The 17,252-nt window shown below is 50.1% G+C and overlaps 2 protein-coding genes across 17 annotated transcripts in view; one reads left to right on the top strand and one right to left on the bottom strand.

Annotated features, from left to right (window-relative positions):
- The window catches only part of ANKS1A (ankyrin repeat and sterile alpha motif domain containing 1A), a 106,911-nt gene extending 98,308 nt beyond the window's left edge, over positions 1-8,603 (top strand). For 8 of the 12 annotated variants that reach the window (XM_035569061.1, XM_035569059.1, XM_035569062.1 and 5 more), the window contains 3 exons: positions 922-1,092; positions 2,362-2,459; positions 5,475-8,603. In XM_035569061.1, the coding sequence (XP_035424954.1) occupies positions 922-1,092; positions 2,362-2,459; positions 5,475-5,478 (273 nt within the window). In that variant the 3' untranslated portion in view covers positions 5,479-8,603. Of the gene's footprint in view, positions 1-921; positions 1,093-2,361; positions 2,482-5,474 lie in introns of those variants that run through there. The other 4 variants (XM_035569058.2, XM_050715298.1, XM_050715294.1 and 1 more) reach the window with 1 other exon arrangement.
- Positions 8,604-10,095: 1,492 nt separating this feature from the next.
- On the bottom strand, positions 10,096-16,793 carry TCP11 (t-complex 11). 5 transcript variants are annotated; one of them, XR_004782041.2, is made up of 9 exons: positions 16,561-16,793; positions 15,980-16,112; positions 15,136-15,256; positions 14,216-14,436; positions 13,721-13,857; positions 12,827-13,026; positions 12,480-12,624; positions 11,695-11,858; positions 10,096-10,231 (listed from the first exon to the last, which is right to left on the bottom strand). XR_004782041.2 is itself a non-coding variant. In XM_035569066.2 (8 exons), the coding sequence occupies exons 1-7, from the start codon at positions 16,670-16,672 to the stop codon at positions 12,388-12,390; spliced, it is 1,161 nt and encodes a 386-aa protein (XP_035424959.1). In that variant the 5' UTR covers positions 16,673-16,793; the 3' UTR covers positions 11,772-11,858; positions 12,340-12,387. The 5 variants fall into 5 exon arrangements, 4 of the variants coding, with proteins under 4 accessions (XP_035424960.1, XP_035424959.1, XP_035424962.1 ...); XM_035569066.2 differs by lacking the exon at positions 10,096-10,231 and having other exon boundaries at positions 11,772-11,858; positions 12,340-12,624; XM_035569068.2 differs by lacking the exon at positions 10,096-10,231 and having other exon boundaries at positions 11,839-11,858; positions 12,480-12,524.
- Positions 16,794-17,252: the final 459 nt, after the last annotated feature.

Below are 17,252 nucleotides of genomic sequence, written 5' to 3'. Positions count from 1 at the left end.
CTGCCTGCCTTGGCCTCCAGGGTGTGGAGGTGTTCCCCAGGAGCAGTGAGCGTGCCGGTAGGACGGGTGCTTGCCCTGTTCGCGGTGCTCGTAGCTTGTCCATCTCCCTTCAGGCCACCTCTGAGTGCCCTGAGGTGCTGCCAGGAGGGTTGTTGCAGTCCAAGCGGTCAGGCCGTTAGCTGAACGAAGCCTGTTTGTGTGTGGGTTCGGTCTGTGTGATCAGACTCCAGCGGTGGCTTCTGTTTTGGGTGGGTCCAATCTGTGTAATTGTGTAATTACTCAGCTTTATTGGCAAGTCAGAGACCAGGATCTGGCCCATTCCGGGGCTCTTACCTATTTCTACCCTAAAACATTCCTTTAGGAGTCCTAGCTCAAAATGCTTTTACTTTCCAGCCCTGTTGACAAAGAGGATATTTGTCTGCCTTCATTACTGCGGTCTCCAGTGCTGAATAAACCAGGGCAGGAGATTTTCCCTCTTGGGGAATATGCTGTGAACAAAGCCCTAACACGCTCTCAATTACACACAGTGTAATAGGCTGATTTAACAGCCTTTTAATTCACTGAGTGTGTGGAAGCATCACTTGCTTTTCTTCTTGGGCAGAATCAGCTATGCAGAACGTTTGGGCTTTTTCTCTTTCCGATGCACAACGCTGCTACATTGCGGTGCCCAAGGGGCCGCAGCAGGCTTGCAGGTGGTCCCGGGAAGGTGTGGGGGAGGTTGCTCAGTGCTGTGGGGCAGGAGCTGCGGAGAGGGAGCTGGGGACGTGGCAGGATGTGCCCTGCTGGCGGAAAAGCGACGAGCCCTGCTGAGGGTCTGCGTCTCCACAGCAAGCTCATCCCGCGGCTGCCGAGTGCATGGGCTCAGGGTGAGGGAGCTCGCATGCACCTAACAGCTGTGTGTTTTCTGCTCTCTCTCCGAAGAACCTGACATACGAAATCATCCTCACGTTGGGGCAGGCGTTCGAGGTCGCCTACCAGCTGGCCCTCCAAGCCCAGAGAGCGAAGCCGCTGGGCGCTGCAGCAGGAGAGACGATCGAAACGAAATCTTCCAAACCGGTGCCTAAACCACGAGCCGGCGTGAGGAAATCTGCAGTACGTATGCGCGGGCTGGCAGGCGGCCGGGTGTCGTCTGCGTGGTCCTAGCTGGGGTTTCTCCTGGGCACAACTTGCCTAAGTCCCCCTCGTCGTGGTGGGGAAGCCTGGGTGCAGACGGGTGCTCGTAGCTTTAGGCACCGCGGGTATTGCAGCGGCCGTGGCTCTGCTGGCAGCTGTGCTGCGGCGGCGGGGCTTCCCCTGCTGGGATGAGGGTGAGCAGAGATGGAAATGCCCCGGGTGGGATGGGGGTTAAGTGTCCTGCTTGGATCCAGTGCAGCTTCCGTGCGCAAACCTGCAGAGCCACGAGGAGCTCAGTGGGCACCCCGCAGTTTGCAGCGTGGGAGCGCCCTCGGAGCCAAAACGCACCGAGGTTGGAGCTGCTGAGGAGCAGGGACTGCTGCACCAGCCATTGCTTTCCTTTAATGTCTCCTTTTGTCTGTGTTCTGCTTGCTTCCCCCCGCTCAGGTGCCGCTCCCTCCCGACACCCGCTGTTGTTACTGTCACACCTGTACAACACACCGCCCCTCCTACCTGCCGCTGCAGTCTGTTAGTCCCGGAGCTAAGGTCTTTACCCTTTTCCTGCCATCTCCCATTACCAACCACCCTGGGCTGCCCCAGCTGCCACCGGCCTCCCCGCTTCCCGTGCCTCCTGCCGTGCTCCCGTGTCCTGCCTCGCCGCTGTTTTCCCTCCCCGCTCGTTCCAGGGCCCGCACCGCGGGCTCCGATGGACCCCGGGGACAAACTGCGCAGAGTCTCCCCGCTGATGCAGAGCGGCAGCTCTCAGCTAACCGCATTGCTCTTCTTGGTGGTGGTAACCTTCCTGTAGGATCCTGATGCGGGAGGACAAGAGGAAAGAGCCTTGCTTGGTCAGGAGAGTAAATCACGTGGGAGTTCACCTGCCTGGAGCTGTCTCCCTCTCTCTGCCTCTTATTTTTTTATAGTGCCGTCTCTACAGCGCTGAATTTTTCATGCTTGTTTGTGAAACGAAGTGAAGCTGTCGCTAACGGTGATAGGGGCTTGCAGGCCTAGCTCAGGAGGTCATCTCAGGGTGCTGGGCTGAGAATGATGTGCTTAGAAATGTTTTAGCTGTGAAGGACTTAAATGCCTCCGCAGTGAGAGCTGCTTCCCTGCACACGTACATTTTGGGGATAGGTGTTGGGCAGAGCAGCAGCCTCTCCACACGTTGAGTGCCCGCTCGTTCTGTCCCAGCCTCGGGCTCCCGGAGGCGCGATGCCCTAACACGCTCTTTCTCTCCTTCATTTCCAGCTGGAGCCCCCTGAAGTGGACCAAGACTCCCAGTCTCATGCCAGTGTCTCCTGGGTCGTGGACCCCAAACAGGACTCCAAGCGGACCCTCAGCACTAAGTATGAGACCACTATCTTCTAAAGCAAACAAACCCTGTGTCCACCTAGTCTAACCGTGCCTTTGCGATCTGATCTGTCTGCTGTTCTAAACTCCCTCTTCCTCCAGCTGCTCGCACTGAGCCCCGCGTAGGCACTACGTCAAAGGCAGCAGCACTTAAGAGACTGTAGACTTACACGGCTTTTGTACCTGATCACTACTGAACACTGTGAATTCTCCTTACTCGGAAACAAGGGTAACACGCTGTTAGATGTCCGTGAGGTGGGAGGTGCAGAGGGGTGCAGGCTGGGGCAGTCGGAGATGTGGATCCAGGAAGCCGCCTGCCGTTTTCACATCTTTCCCCTCGCTCTGGCACTGTGAATCCCTGGGGCAACGTGACGCTCCCCAGGCCTTTTTTCTATTTCACCTTCTTATCCTTGGACTGACGGAGACCTCCCGTCTCTGCGGTGCACGCACTCCCTCCTCCTAGATCCTCTGTTTCCCAACTGAGCCACGGCTGCATACCGTTCCGGTGAACTCACCCCTCCTCTTACCTGTCATTCGAACCGACACTAACCACTGTGATGCTGTCTGCAAATAACACGGTCACTAGATTTCCTCACGGGGTCCCTGCCCACGATCTCTCTCCTTGAAGCCTGGAGCAGAGAAGCTGCTCTGATGGGAGCGCAGGTTTGGGCCGGGCGTGATCGTTCCCACTGTGAGCTCTGACCCTTCCCGGAGATCCGGCGCGGTGGCCTCCAGCGAGCGCCCCGCGGGAGCTTTTCAGCTGCATGCATTTCAGTCCCTGGTAGGATTTTCCCCCGTAGTCCTTGTGTTTACACTCACCAGACAGACTTCTCGTGACCTATGGGCGTAGTTCTCACTTGTAAAGATTGTGAAGAGGTAAAGCACTTCAAGGCACGTGTTGTTAGCCCCGTGTTGGGAAGGAAAGGTGTTTGAGAGGGGCTGGACACTGCGCAGGTAGAGGTCAGGTAAAGCAGGCGGAGCTGTGCTGTGTTCAGCACGTTTTCTGCAGTTTTCCTTTTTTGCCGAAGGGAGAGATGTGATTGAAATCAGTCTGCTGCTGACCCAAAGCTTATTTTCAGTCTACAAAACATTGCACGATGAGGGCCACAGGGATCTTGAAACATCTGTTGCCTTTCATCCTTGAGAGCAAGGATTTCATTTGGAAATGGCCCCGCGTCAGTGGGCTGCCTGTGCTGGCTGTTCCTCAAGCGTGTGTTTTCCTCTGGGAGCATGTCCCCATTTCTGTGCATCTCAGTAGAAGCCGCTTTTAGTCCCAGACTGGGATTCATTTGCATGAGGCTGCAGGGCACTTGGCACAGGTCAGAGCGGAGCTGGGACGGGCTGGGACTGCAGAACAGTTCACGTCCCCCGTGAGTACCCGAGCAAGCTGTCACAGACCTGCCCCCAGTTCCTTCGCTTGCATTTGCAAAGCTCTCTGAGATGAAACCGAGGAGGTGGAGGGTGATCTGATGGCGAGACAGTGCTGGGAAGCAGGACTCCAGCTTCTCATTAACTTCTGCTTCTCATTAACATGCTGCATGTCCAAGCAACGTAGCCTCTCTTTACCTCGGTGTCCCCGTTTTCAGGCTGGGAATGCACTTACCTACCTCTCAGGGTGCGAGGCTCGCTCCGTTTACAGAGCTGTTGTGGGGCCCAGTAGTGAAAGGCGTCGCAACTTCCACACAGTGGCAGCAAACCCCTTGCGCTCAGCTTCGCTCTCCCGACGGACGCCGTCCGGGACCCGCGGTCTCGCAGCGAAGCCCCAGCGCGGGCCCTGCTCAGCCCCTCGCGGGCAGCGGCCGCGCACCTTTCCCGGGGGGAGGCTGAGCAGGTGGGGCAGCGTGGCCAGGGCTCTAGCTCGCTGACGTGCACCTTCATGCGAGAGTCTGAAAAAATCCCCTCGCAGCCCAGGTGTGGGGAGCTGGCGGTGACAGTGAGTCTGTGTTAGAGACCTGAAGGTGGGCGGCAGCCGCCCGCTCACCCGCGTGCCGTGGCTGCGTGGGCACCGTGGGTTACGTGGGCAGGGGGTGCACGCATGTCTCCAGCAGCGCTCTGGTTCCAAAAGAGCTTTTGGAATTTACCCCGAATCTCCCCTCATGATCAGTGAATGGTCAGAACAGCAACCCTGAATTATTTCCAGCTGTTCTTTAGGGGACAGAACAAGCTCGCCTGAGTTTTACTGGGGCTTTAGAGCTTCTGCCTCGCTGCTTCTGTTTCCCCAGACTTGTGGTGAAATCTGATGTTTCAACATCTTTATTTAGCTGTTTTCTTGGGAATTAGTTTGATCATTGGAGTCCTTTGTGGCTTAATGGCACTGAGTGGCAAACTGACTTCAAAATTAGGGCCAGGCTAGTAAGCATCCCAGTGAGAGGACTCAGGGGATTGTCTTAAAGCAAGAAAAGGAAAGTAGATGTATTTCCTGTGTTATGAAGCCCTTAACATAGACCCGGTGGCTCCTCTGCCTAAAGGTCTGAAGCAGAGGTCGCGCTGGAGTTGCCCAAAGCACTGCAGCGCTGTCCCACGAGCCGGAGCATTGTGGATGGCAGAATATTGCAGTCAGAGGTGCTCCGAGAGCTTGGTTTGGGGCTTGATTCTCAGCAGCTTTCCGAGCTGTACGAGTGCCCTCAGGGTTTAGTATCCTTCAGAGAGGAACAGAACCGATAGCAATGGCAGCATAGTTTCTACGTGTAAGCATTTACCGTACAGTCGCCCACGCCTATTCCTGATTTCAGAGGGTCTGAGCTCTTGCATCTCCCCCTGCGTTGAGCTGGGAGCGGCAGGTTCCTCCCGAAACGGGGCCGCTAGTGCATGTGCCTTTCTAGGGGTGACCGTCCAAACCCAGCTGGAATCACAGGCGGCCCTGCCCACAGTACAAAGCTTCCTCTGTGTCCCTAACCCTCACGGCTGTGTCTCATCTCCTGGCTGTACGCCTCGCCTTTCCCAGCACTCGTTTGTGTATGACTCGGAAATCATTCATTCCATTATCTTCCTTTCTGTTTGCCTCTGAAAAGCTGATCTCCGGGCAGCTGTCTCCTACCACGGAAATGTAGTAACGGGGCAGAGACCTAAGAAGCAGTGGCCTGCTGACACGAAGATCATCTCCATCTGGCACTGGTGTCTGCCTCGGAGTGGGTGCATGGCTGCTCAGTGAGGGCTCCCAAAGCAGAGGGGGAAAGGGATCCCAGCCTCCAGCTGAGAAAAGCAGCTCTCCATTTCTAGCAAAGGAAAAGTTGAGACTTCCGAGGCCGAGAGCGATGTCACGTTTCCTAGGCTGAGAAAAAAAAAAAAAAAAAACTTCTTTCGACCCGTTTCTTTTTTTTTACGTGTGAAATGATACAGAGTAAATCCAGTTCACAGTTTAAATGTAGCACTGCAGGTTTTTTTGGTGAGGGAAAAAAAAATTGTCTTTATTTACTGAGAATCCACGCAGTCCGGCAAGGAGTACAATAGAAAGTCTTAGCAGTGGGAGTGGTGTGCGCATCTCTAATGGTACTGAAAATTGCTTCAATTCTGGGTGAACAGTAGCGAAATGCCAAATTCTTGGAAATAACTTCCTCCAGCGTGAGAAGCCTTGCAGGGTAAGTCTGCATCCTTTGCTTTCCAAGCCATTCCATGCTTTTATAGCGGATGGAGATAAGTTAAGGAAAAGAGTCTGCAAAGGATCTTTCACCTCCGAGTGGTTGTGGCCAAGTATTACCAATGGTACAAAGCTCGCTTCCCCTACAGAGAACTGTTGCATTGCAATACTTGACATTTCTATGGCAAGGACACAATTTCTTCCCATTTACGCACTGAATACCTGGAGGCGACTCCAGCCTCTTGTGCACCTGTCTTGTTTTTAAATGCAGTTATGCCCCGAAGGGTTGGATTTTTTTAAGCTTATTCAATTGTGATTTAGCACTTTTTTGATACTAGCTCATTATTTAATTAGTGCAACAGTTTTTGGAAGATGAACAAAAAAAAAAGGAGTTAAATTTTGGGCATTACACTGAAACAGTCCATACCCGAGGATAAATCATATCAACCCGAGGGTGGCTTGGCCCCATTCGAAGTTCTGTATCCCCAAATACTGCCATCTTGAAGGTGTGCTGTGCGCTGATTTTTCTTTGAATTACCAGAGTATTTAACAGTAGTTTTGGCTGTGACTGATGTGTTTTCACAGTACTGTTCCTCTCGGGGGAGAGCTGTTAAAACAGTTGTGATTTTTAATCCTTCAGATGCAAAAACGTAGCGCGGCACATTTGTTACAATCTCGACAGGCATTGTAATGGTTGGGGATGTGGTACCCTGCTGCTTTACTAGAATGATATGCCCTAATAATTTCTGTTTAACTCCAGTTGCTGCTGTATGTCAGGATTTCATTTAGTCTCTCCAGCCAGTAAGATAGGAGAGAAGTGAACCATAATCCCAAGGGCATAGACCTGTAAATGATTAGGAGGGGAAAGTGGAGATTTTTTTTAAGTTGATGAATTTAGGAAACCTAACATTCCTTGTTATGCGTATGTTGCAATTCATACTGGTGTAAGTGTAAATATTTGGTGTGTTGGCAACAAGTCTTTTTGGAGAGATTGCAAATTGAACCTCTGCTTGGGAGGAGGGACACCTTTCTTTTTTTGATGCACGAGCTTTTTGAAGGTTGGCTTGGAGGTGACGTGGTGATGAAGACTCCAATCTTCAGGGGGCTGGAATTGGTGACCCTGGTGGTCCTTTCCAGTCCTGTGTATAATTCCATGGTTGTCTTTAGTGATCCAACAGTTCTTTAGCCAGATGCTCTTTCTCATTTAATAGACAAAGCAATTGTTTCAGCAGTGCATCTTCCCCTTTAATTTCAGTGGGTTTTGAGGTACTTGCATGCTGGAGACTGATTCTGGACCATGCCAGTCACTGACTCCTAGGAATTTGTTTAACGCATCCATTACGCAGTATTTTGGCTCTTCCTCCCTACAGGATTTCATGGTACCTGGAGGAAAGTGCCCTAAATTTCTGGTGCTGAATATGACTGAATTAAAATGCATCTGCTGTACTGCCTGCCTGGGAAAAGGTGGTGTTGCCCCAGGTTTTGTTCCCCTTTTCGAGAACAGATTGTAGTTTACAGGCTTTGATTTGTACACGGCATGAGTCCAGGCTGAGAACTCAAGGCAAACAAACCAAGATGTTTGCTAAGATTTTTTTTACTAAGATTTTTTTTTTTTAATAAAGGAGGGGATGATTTTTTTTCCAAATCGAAGTTGCTTTTTCCTTTTTAGTTTTGTCTTTACAAAAACAAACAAACAAAACCACCTAATCTTAGCTGGTTTTGAACTTTCTTTGGGATTTTTCCTTTTAGAAGATAAAAATTATGCAACTCTTGTGGGATACATGCCTGTCTCCCTCCTAGGGAGGAGATGGGGCACCTGCCAGGATGTACCTCTAGTGAAAAGTTCATGCCTTCACAAGGCTGCTGTGAGACACAGACCAGATGCCAAATAGTACCTCCAACCAACTCGTTCTGTGCCCAGCTGATGTGGGTTCAGTTGCTTTAATGCTCCTACCGCCCCACTTCAGAAGTTTCTAGCAGCAGAATTTTCCCTGGCTTTCTTCTGCTTGCATCATTTCCATGCAATCAGATCTTTATTTTAGAGCAAGCACAGTGTTTACAACACTGTCTTGTTGCAAAAAGTCTCCCTTGTAGGTCTCCTATTGGCATTACTTACTGCATTTTTTTTTTTTTCAAAAGGAAGTAAATGTGCTGCTCTTACCAAGTAGATCTAGTTCACTTTTCTTACCCGTGGAAGAATAACCTGAGATTCCCTAACAGGGCAGAGAACAGTCAAGTTCAGTTTGCAATGTAGACATTTTTGCTAATTGTGATGTATGGCAGTGGGACTGATTTGTAATACAAATGTTATTTAATCTGTCTGTATTTTGATACTTGAATTTCCTTTTATTTTCTGTATATACAATTGTTAATCTGTTCAAATTCGTCTGAATTTTCAACATCTTGTGGTACCAAACATAACCAATCTGTGCAACAACATAGACTGACCTCACTACAACAAGGCGAGATTGTAAATATTCCTGGGCTTCCAGCAGTCGTTTTGTTGTTTTCATAATTGTACAACTTAGAACAGACTGAATTAATAAACAAACTTAGACACACATTCGCCCTGTTATCACTGCGACCTACGTGTTGTGCAGAAGTCTCCTGTTCATCTGTGCAAGCAACGCTGTTCTTGTCCTCATCTCGCAGACCCGACCCGTGCAGCCGAAGCAGGTAAGAGAAAGGGGTGAGGGTGGGCAGCTGAGCGAGGTGTGATGAGTTCAGCCTAGCGCTGTACCTGTGTTGCTTTGCTTCGTAACTCCAAGGAACAAGAGACCATCAGCAATGTCAAGCAGCGCGCAGAGACGATTCGCTGCTCTCGTAGAAGCGAAGCACGGGCTGCTGCTCTGCTGGGAGCAGGCCTGATGCAATTCTTTGGCTGCAGGGCAGGGTTTGTGCTGTCCCGAGGCGTGCGGCACGCAGGATGTAGGATGTTGGCGGTGAAAATCGCTTTGGTTGAAGTCGCTCGTTTTGCAGTTGATCATACTGATCCCAGTATGACTGGGATTGATTCAATATTGATCCCAAATACCGAATACTAAATTCTTTTGAGGCTAATTTATGCATAAAAGCACATCCACGTGCTCTGTTAAAGATACACCTACCTGTAACACGATGGTCTCCAACCACTGTGTTCTCCACATAATTGTGGGCAAGGCTGATTTTTACCCCTTCCCATGTAGACTGACATGTGGACTGTCAGGACCCTAATTTACTGATGATAAACACTAAAATCAATGTTCTGCTGCAGCACAGCAGCAATTAATTCACATAACAACTCTAACAGTTCAGGCAGCCATTGCATATAGTATTTACCCAGCAAAGATTTTTGGCATACCAAGTAGGAGGTTTTCTCTACATAAAATTAGAGCAAGAAATCCAGACATTTAAATACAGGTGAAAGTTCAGATTTTTGTGTCAAGTGAAATCTGGCTGATGTAAAATCCTAAATTCATTGGGGGCTGCTAAATTTATACCATATGCTCCATTTCTAATAATTCAGTAAGTCAGGTTTTCAAGCTAACTCTGAAATATATTGTGTAGTTATAATGATCTTAAATACCACGTGGCTTTATCAAATCCAAACTGCGTCCCTGGGCGGTGACTAACATTTCAGCAAAGTAGGCTACAGGCCCACAACAGAATTAACACCTTGAATTAAAAAACAAAAAACAAAAAACCTGCGTTGCAGTTTTATAACCTTCATTTCCTTCCCTACTAAATAGTGGCATTTTTTTTGGGGGGTGGGGGTGAAAAAAAAACAACAAACATTCCCTTTTGTAGTTGAGAGGTTTATTCAGCTATTGACATGCTAAGAGTCACTTCCCAGTAGCTGTGGCGGCCCAGCTGGGTTTATCTGATTGAGTTTTACAAGCTGAAGCATGATTTGAGAAACTGCTGGAGAATGTGTTCCACCCCTGCCCTCCTGTGTGGTACATAATAAAGATGATCAGAAGGAACCTGTTCCTGCATCTGATTCTGGTTCTGCCTCTGGGAAAAGCACTTTCTTGAGAATTCCCAAGTAGCAAGGGCCAAACACCTGCCTGTTGTGGTGGATCACGCTTCTAAACCTGCGCCCAACTTCCTGCAGCTCTTCCTGGATGGCATCAAGACCCTTTGGAAAATCTTTTTGAGAATTCCATCCGTCGGGGGAAATAAAATGGCTGAGGAACAAATGAATCCGCTGCTCTGTAGGGAGCAAAAGCAGAACAAAAATCAACCTTTGCACAGCAAGCTAGCCTTTGAGAGAAAGGATTCCTTGTGCAGTCGAGAGCAGATCTGATGACAGCTGCGTTGTTGCAGGATGGCGTGGACAAGCTCTAGATGGACTCGGGACATGGTGGATTAATGTGGTCTTCTTCCAAACACTAAGTAGATGAGACAGCAGCCAGCACAGGAACCAAGGTGAAGCTACCTGATGCTAGGAGAGCATTTGAGTATTAGGCATACATGCCTTGTTTTCACTTTGTCCTGGGCTGTTGCTTTAAACAATGGCTTTACTGGGGATACTGGGCTGGAGGACATCAGGTTTTGGATTTGGCAATGCTTACACTGAAGTGGAGCAGTTCAACAATAGAGATTTTTTTGTCCACTCTTAAGTTTTTGTACAGAACTGAAGTGTCAAGCATCTTAGAAGCACAATGGACTATAGAACGTCAGAGCCCAGGATTTAGCCGGCCTGCCACAGCAGCATTTTAAAACTCAAAGTATTCAGGCAGCCTCTCTGAGGGACACACAGCTGAGACTCAACTACCCGACTGCCTTGGACGTTGCTGTTTCAAGTATGTATTTGGAAAGTGCTGAGAGTGACAAAGAGTACAGATGAGACGCTGCTTTTTAGACGTGGAGAGGGGCAGGCTGTCTGGCTCTGCAGCTTCTAACGCCACGCCATCAGTGAGTCATTGCCATCGCACGCTGCCCAGCAAGGTTGGGTTAGGCTATTAATTCAGCCTTCTGAATTACTTCAGAACTAAATAGGCTGCCCTGTCATGGAAGGAATAAACCCAAATAATGTGATAGAATCTACGTGGGCTGAGAAGGACACTTGAGTGGATGCAGCATTGGGCAGGAAGAGCCCCACCTTATTTTCATAGCTGATAAAAGCTTGTCTTCCATGTGGAAGTAATCTTTCCTGCAGCGTACTAGCTGCCCGTGGCACTGCAATCTGATGTGGAGCTAGTAGCGTTCGGAGTCTAATAAAAGGTCAAAATAATCAGCTCTTATCCAAGACATTTGAATAAATATTTTGATGGAGCAGCATTATAGGGCAGCTGGTTAGCTGAATACCAGGCAGTGCACTCCCTAGGGATAAATATTATTTAAAGATCTTAGCGTGGTGCTTTACTAGAGCCAGTGATTAAGCTCTCACTCTACACGCCAGCCTGAAGATTGCAACACCACCTACTAACAGACCTTGCACTTAGGCCTGTTTAGCTTTTAGCAAGGATGGTAGGATTTAAGAGATTTTCAAAGCAATTACTGTTTGGGAGTCTTTCAGGGTGAAACAGGAAAATCAGGGCAGTTTCTAAACCTAGCTTCTTGACCCTGCAGTAGTTCTGCACGATGCAGGGAGTTTCTTTGCTAGTACCTATCCTGCAGGGTTTTATGAAAGCCTCTTCGCTGCTGAGGGAGAGACGAGCTCAGAGACTCACCGATGACATGCCGGACTGCGTTGCCCTTGTCTGCGATGCTTTTTATCTGGCCTTTCAGGGAAGCACATTTGTCACTGGTAAGAGCAGGGTAACCCAGCTGCGAGAGCGCCCTGCTGACTTCCTGCAGCACCTGGTCGCTGACGTCTTGCAAAGCTTCTTCACACCTAAATCATGCAAAGGTATATACCTGTGCTCCAACCACTGGGCAGATTTGTTGGGGAGGGGGTCTCAGGCACAGAGCAAGCAGGGAAGTCTCTCCACGTGCCCTTTGGGTGTGATCACGGGCAGGGAGCAGCATCCGACAAACCCCACTCAGCCACAGCTCTGGTGCCTGCTGCAAGTGAGCTACGCTTCCCTTCCTCTGCCCTTCGGCAGGCAGGCAGCTGCCCTGAGGCTGGCTCCTGTGACACGGGGATCAGCACTACTGGTCCCTTTCACCAAGAAGGGACAGTTGCCCCAGAGAGCTAACACCCAGCCAAATACGCTGGCTGGCTTCCCCCACTCCTTGCAGTGGACCTGGCTGCCACTTGGATCTCAGATCCTCTTCTACTGCCAAAGGAGATTCCTGCTGCTTGTCCTGCACCCAACCAGTGCCTACATATTCACTCTTCTCCTTCTGGAAAAGGAAAATGTAAAGTAACCCACCTGGTACAAGACAGCCCTTCCAAGAGGCCCTTTGTTACCAGTTTCAGCCTAGCTACAAACCCAGGTGAGCCAAATAAGGCACTTCCACACGTGCCGCTGGTCACTAGCAGGACTGCAGCTGTGACAGTAAGCTGATTCACCTGCGCTTGGACTTCCTGCAGCCGGGCCTGGTCCATAAGCAGTGTCTGTGAACAGAAACCAGTCAGCCTGTGGGCGCAGAGACAGCGGCTGTGATGACTGAGCAATTCTCAAGCCACGGAGCTGGACTGCAACAGCACCACGAAGCTGAGTGGAGGGAGGCAGCAGAAAAGGTTAGTTTTGTGAAAAATCCAACTTGTTTCCCATGGGGAATAAACCCCGTGCAATGACTCGTGGTGTAGAGGGGACAGAGACTCTTGCCAGTTCTTTCTACAGAAGACAGAGAACCTACACACTTGTTTATTTAGTATATCTTTATGCTGTAAAGGTGGCCCAGCTCTCGTCCTACCTCAGGGTATTCCTTTTGTCCAGGCTCCCAGCAGAGCAGGTTCACGTATCCTTGATTTAGCACAGACGTGAGACTTGGCAGAGCTGTGCTACCACCCACTGCCCCCTGTAAGGCTGCAGAGTGGGGCTGTGACTCTGAGAGGGATGCAGACGCTTCTGCTACTGCTTCGCGCAGCCACTCTGTGGTGTGAGCCAGGCTGTCTGCAACAGGGGTTTAAAAAAAAAAAAAAAAAGAACAGACAGGTCAAACTAACTGAGTAAGAAGTGGCTACGTGATGTTCTAGCTGAATGGGATGCACATCTGCAATGCCAAGGCACGTGCTGGATCCTGGGATGGTGGGGGGTGGTTTACGCCTTCTCTAACGTTCAACATTAATGCCCTGTTGGCAGGGCACAGGGTTAGGCCTCCTGACACTGGTAGCTGGAGAACTTTATGTTGTAGAGAGGGTTTCAGTCTTCAAATAGCACCTTTAATTAAGCCTTATAAATGAGAGAGGTAGCCAGAGAGAAATATTCTACAGCCCGGCACAGAAGGGATGTCTGCATCAAGTGCCAGCTTTTCATTTAAATACACCTGCTAATACCATTTTGCTGATTCCTCTGAGGGTCTCAAAACACTTTAAACTTGCGTGCTCTTACAGTTACCCACGAGGCAGCTATTAGGCCCATCTTATGCATGCAGAAACTGAAGCACACTGACTTCTTTTCTGCAACGTATGGTAGAGACGAGGCTGAGAAAGGGACCCAGGAGTCCTTCAGCTTTTAGAGGCATTTCTCTTATCTTTTACTGAGCATGTGATGAAAACATCAGCTTTAGAATATTCAAGGTCCTTTATGGTGCTTCATTATCTCCTGCAGAAGTAATAGGTCTCATCTCCCTTCCCCACTGACTTACTGGGAAGCTTATCTACAAGTTCCTGGAATTTCTTCCGTTCATACTGGATGGAATGGTCCTGCAAGTGGGGGCGGAGGCTCTGGATGCTAAAATTCAGCATATCCGTTTTCATCAGGTCCAACACCCGGAAAATCTCCCTGGATGAGACACAGCGAATTGAAAGTTTAATACATTAGTAAAAGCGATAGTTGTGGGTTATTTTAGAATGCTAAGAAAGGGAAATTCAGAAATTCTTTATTCCGTTTTCTGACAAAAGGCTGTTCAGTCTAATTGGAGTGTCTGTTCCCTAAAATTTACTAGTTAAAATTGGATTTACTTCACTGAAGACTGTTCTACTATCTAAGAGCAACTGGGCAACACAAATGTAACTACCCTGAAAAAGAACCAAAACCAAAACAGGGATGTAATTCCAGGGCAGCTTCCTCTTAACCCAGGGTTTTAATGTTGAGGGTTTTGCTGGTCTGCATAGCCCAAGACTGAGGGAGCATCGCCCACCTGAGAAGCTGAGCTGGGTCTGAGAGGCTTTGCAGTCCTTGCACATCCTCATCTCGAACGGGCGCACACAGCATTGCCATCGTGTCAAGGATGTACGTGGCGAGGCCACGGATGTCCAGAGCCCCGTGCTCAGCCTCTTGTTGAATTAACTCCACGTCGAGGGCCTCTTCAATTTGGCTTCGCAATTGGTTGTGTCGTGGCAGCAGCAATGACAGCAGAGCCTGCCCAAAGAAGTAACGCTAGTCTTTAATCCAAAAACACAACAGTTCTCTGGAATTGCTCAACAGGAATCAAAGTTGGCCTTGAATTGAGACTCAGTACACAAATTGTGGGGCACACATTGCTTTAAGGGAATGTTTGTCTCTAATGACTCAATTCAGGATGTCTGGCTACTGTTTTGCAGATTGCAAAATCTCCTTTACCATCATGCACAAAAGAAGGGAGTTACCTGCCTGGAATCTAATGGGAAAAGGTGGACTGAAAAACTATACACAATTTCATGCTCCGGTAAGAACTATTGTCTTTTAGTTCTAAATAATGTTCCTGAAGACCACATTGTTCACTTAGACAGTAGGTACAGTTCATCATATAGCTAAAGGGGTGTCTTTGCACAGAGAATTGCAGTTTTTGGTTGGCAGACGCTATACCTGGAATGGCTGTTACTAAAACCAACAGCTCAACAGGCTTTCCATTGTTTTGGAAGAGCGTTTTTAAAGACCTGGAACCAGAGAACTAGTTTCCTTCTCAGACAGGTTTTAGAAGGTGCAGTTGTGTAACTTAGGTCTCCCTATAACCTATATGGAGCTTGTTTTTGCCTCCCTCTTACACATGTTCACATGGGAACATTTGGATTTAAGGGGTGGGGTGATGATTAAGGGAAGACTAATTCTAAGGTCTTCCCTGTGCCAGGATCAGCTGACCTCCTTTATCTCCTGTAGCAGCTGGATTGCCTGAGTGTAGTCAGGGGGGCTGGCAGAGATCTGTTCTTTCAGGCTGTCCCAGAAGGCTTTGTGCAATGTCTCCTTCACTCTGTTTTCCAGGCTAGAAAAGAAGAGAGGAGAGCAGGAGGTTTCTCTTAGTGTCAGATAAACACAACCTCTCAGTTCGATGGGGCCATTCCTCTCTGCTTTCCTTGCAGTTTAGGTCTTTCGACATTTTCTCCTCGTCTTTCCTCCAAACTGGCAGGAATACACCTCATGAAAATCTCTCTCAGATTAAATGTGCCGTTCGTCTAAAACAGGACTCCATCTTCTCAACCCTGCTCATAAAATGCACTTAGCCCCTCTTAACCATGGGATAAAATGAACACAGTATTTTTCACAGAAACTCTCGTAAGTCCTCAGAGAAGATCAAGAGAATATTTTTCTAGCTAGTGCTCATCTTTGTAATGAAGGAGAGAATGTCAGCAACTTAAACAAATCTTTAACTAATGTGCAGGCACCTCAGAGCTGTTCACTGAAAATTCTGCTTTGTTCTCGCTAAAGTTGCAGCTCACGCAGCCAAAGTCTCTAATTCTTTCAGTGTTAGTGAGTCACATCTGACATTCGCTGTATTTAAGAACTTCTTAGTGAATTGTGAAGCAATGAATAAATAAAACAGCCCCCCCCCCTTTTTTTTTATTTGTTGTTTCAGGAACTCTTCTTTTTACTTGTATAGTCAGAGCCAAACCTCCTTCCCATGTTCTCACATCTTTTCTATAACGTGACAGAAAGAAGCCTAGCCTGAATACATACATATATGGTGTGTATATATATTTATATACACCTGAGTGGGGAGAATTCGACCATTTGCAGTTTGAAGTCACCATTCAGCACGATTTCATGCGCAAGGGTCAGCTTGTAGATCTTATCAGATATTTCCTGCAGCTCATTCACGGAAAGGCCTTGTGGAGGGCTGGCTGTAGGCAAGCAGGAAAAAGGAAAGACGCTGAGGAGGACTGCTCGGCAGCCTGCTGCGAGGAGGAGGTTTAAAAACACTGCTGGAGAATGAGGAAAAAAGAGGGGCAACTTGTGTTTTAGGGGAGGAACTGGCTTTGCAAGGGCACTTTAGCTCTTGAAAGTGGACGTTGTGAGCTCGCTGATCGATAGCAGGCTGACCCCTACTGACCGCTGCTCGGCATCGCCTCCCCCGCCGGGAGCTTTTTACCGGGGCCGTGACATTTCGGGCTGCCTTTAACGGAGGCTGGCTGGTTTTTATCCATCAGCCGAGCCCTCGGTGTGTCGCCCCACAAATTAACCACCCCCCCCCGGAGCTCCCCCCAGCCCCGAGACCCCCGTTTTTGGCGATGCCCCGCAGCTCGCCGCTGAGGTGCCGGCGGCTCCGGGCCCGGCCCCACTGCCCCGTACCGGGCGCCCGCGGCCCTTCCTCGCCGCAGTCTCGGGGCCGCCCCGCCGCTGCCTCAACGCCTGCTGGCCGCTGGGACCGCTCGTCGCCGGGGCTGGGCTTGGGCATGGGCATGGTCCTGTCAGGGCCGGGAGGGGGGCGCCGGGGTGGTAAAAGGGGCGCTGAGGTGGTAAAAGGGGCGCCAAAGCCCTCGCCCCCCTGCCCTGCCGCCCTCCTCCCCTCACGGGGCCGCCGTTAGACTGAGGCGCGGCGCGGCCCGGGCCCGCCGCCCCTTCAAATGGGACGAAACCAACGCGAGGCGGGAGGGGGGGAACCGACTCAGTGCTTTCGCCCATTCCCCCCGCCCATCCCGCGCCCACCCCTGGGTGCTAGCTCCCGCCGGCACCTAAACGTGGGACTCGCTCCGTGGGGCCCTGCTGATGGTCGCTGAGCGGGTGAGGCTCGTTAATGGAGCGCCCGCGCCCCCAGCGCCCCCCCATGGTGGCGCCCGATGGGCCGCTCCGCAGCGCGCAGTCCGGGCCGAGGGCTGCCCGTCACCCCCCCGTGTGCGGGATGGAACGCTCCAGGCGCCGAGCCGAGGCAGCGCGGTGGGGCTGTCCCATTCCGAACGGGGGGGGGAGGAGGAGGCGCGAAGCTCAGGGGCCTCATGGAAGACAGGAGGATGAGGAGGGTGGGCGCGAAGAGCGGGAGGGTT

The sequence above is a fragment of the Cygnus atratus genome, chromosome 24 (genome assembly GCF_013377495.2).
Source record: "Cygnus atratus isolate AKBS03 ecotype Queensland, Australia chromosome 24, CAtr_DNAZoo_HiC_assembly, whole genome shotgun sequence".
NCBI lineage: Eukaryota > Metazoa > Chordata > Aves > Anseriformes > Anatidae > Cygnus > Cygnus atratus.
The sequence above is the reverse complement of the archived record's forward strand: the minus strand, read 5'-3'. Positions and strand labels throughout refer to the sequence as shown.

Coding starts and splice junctions, on each gene's coding strand:
- TCP11 (XM_035569066.2), bottom strand. CDS start 16,672: ATGCCCATGCCCAAGCCCAGCCCCGGCGACGAGCGGTCCCAGCGGCCA. Junction 13,858..14,215: donor GACCCAGCTCAGCTTCTCAG/GTGGGCGATGCT, acceptor TGTCTCATCCAG/GGAGATTTTCCGGGTGTTGG. Junction 13,027..13,720: donor ACTTGTAGATAAGCTTCCCA/GTAAGTCAGTGG, acceptor CCCCTGTTGCAG/ACAGCCTGGCTCACACCACA.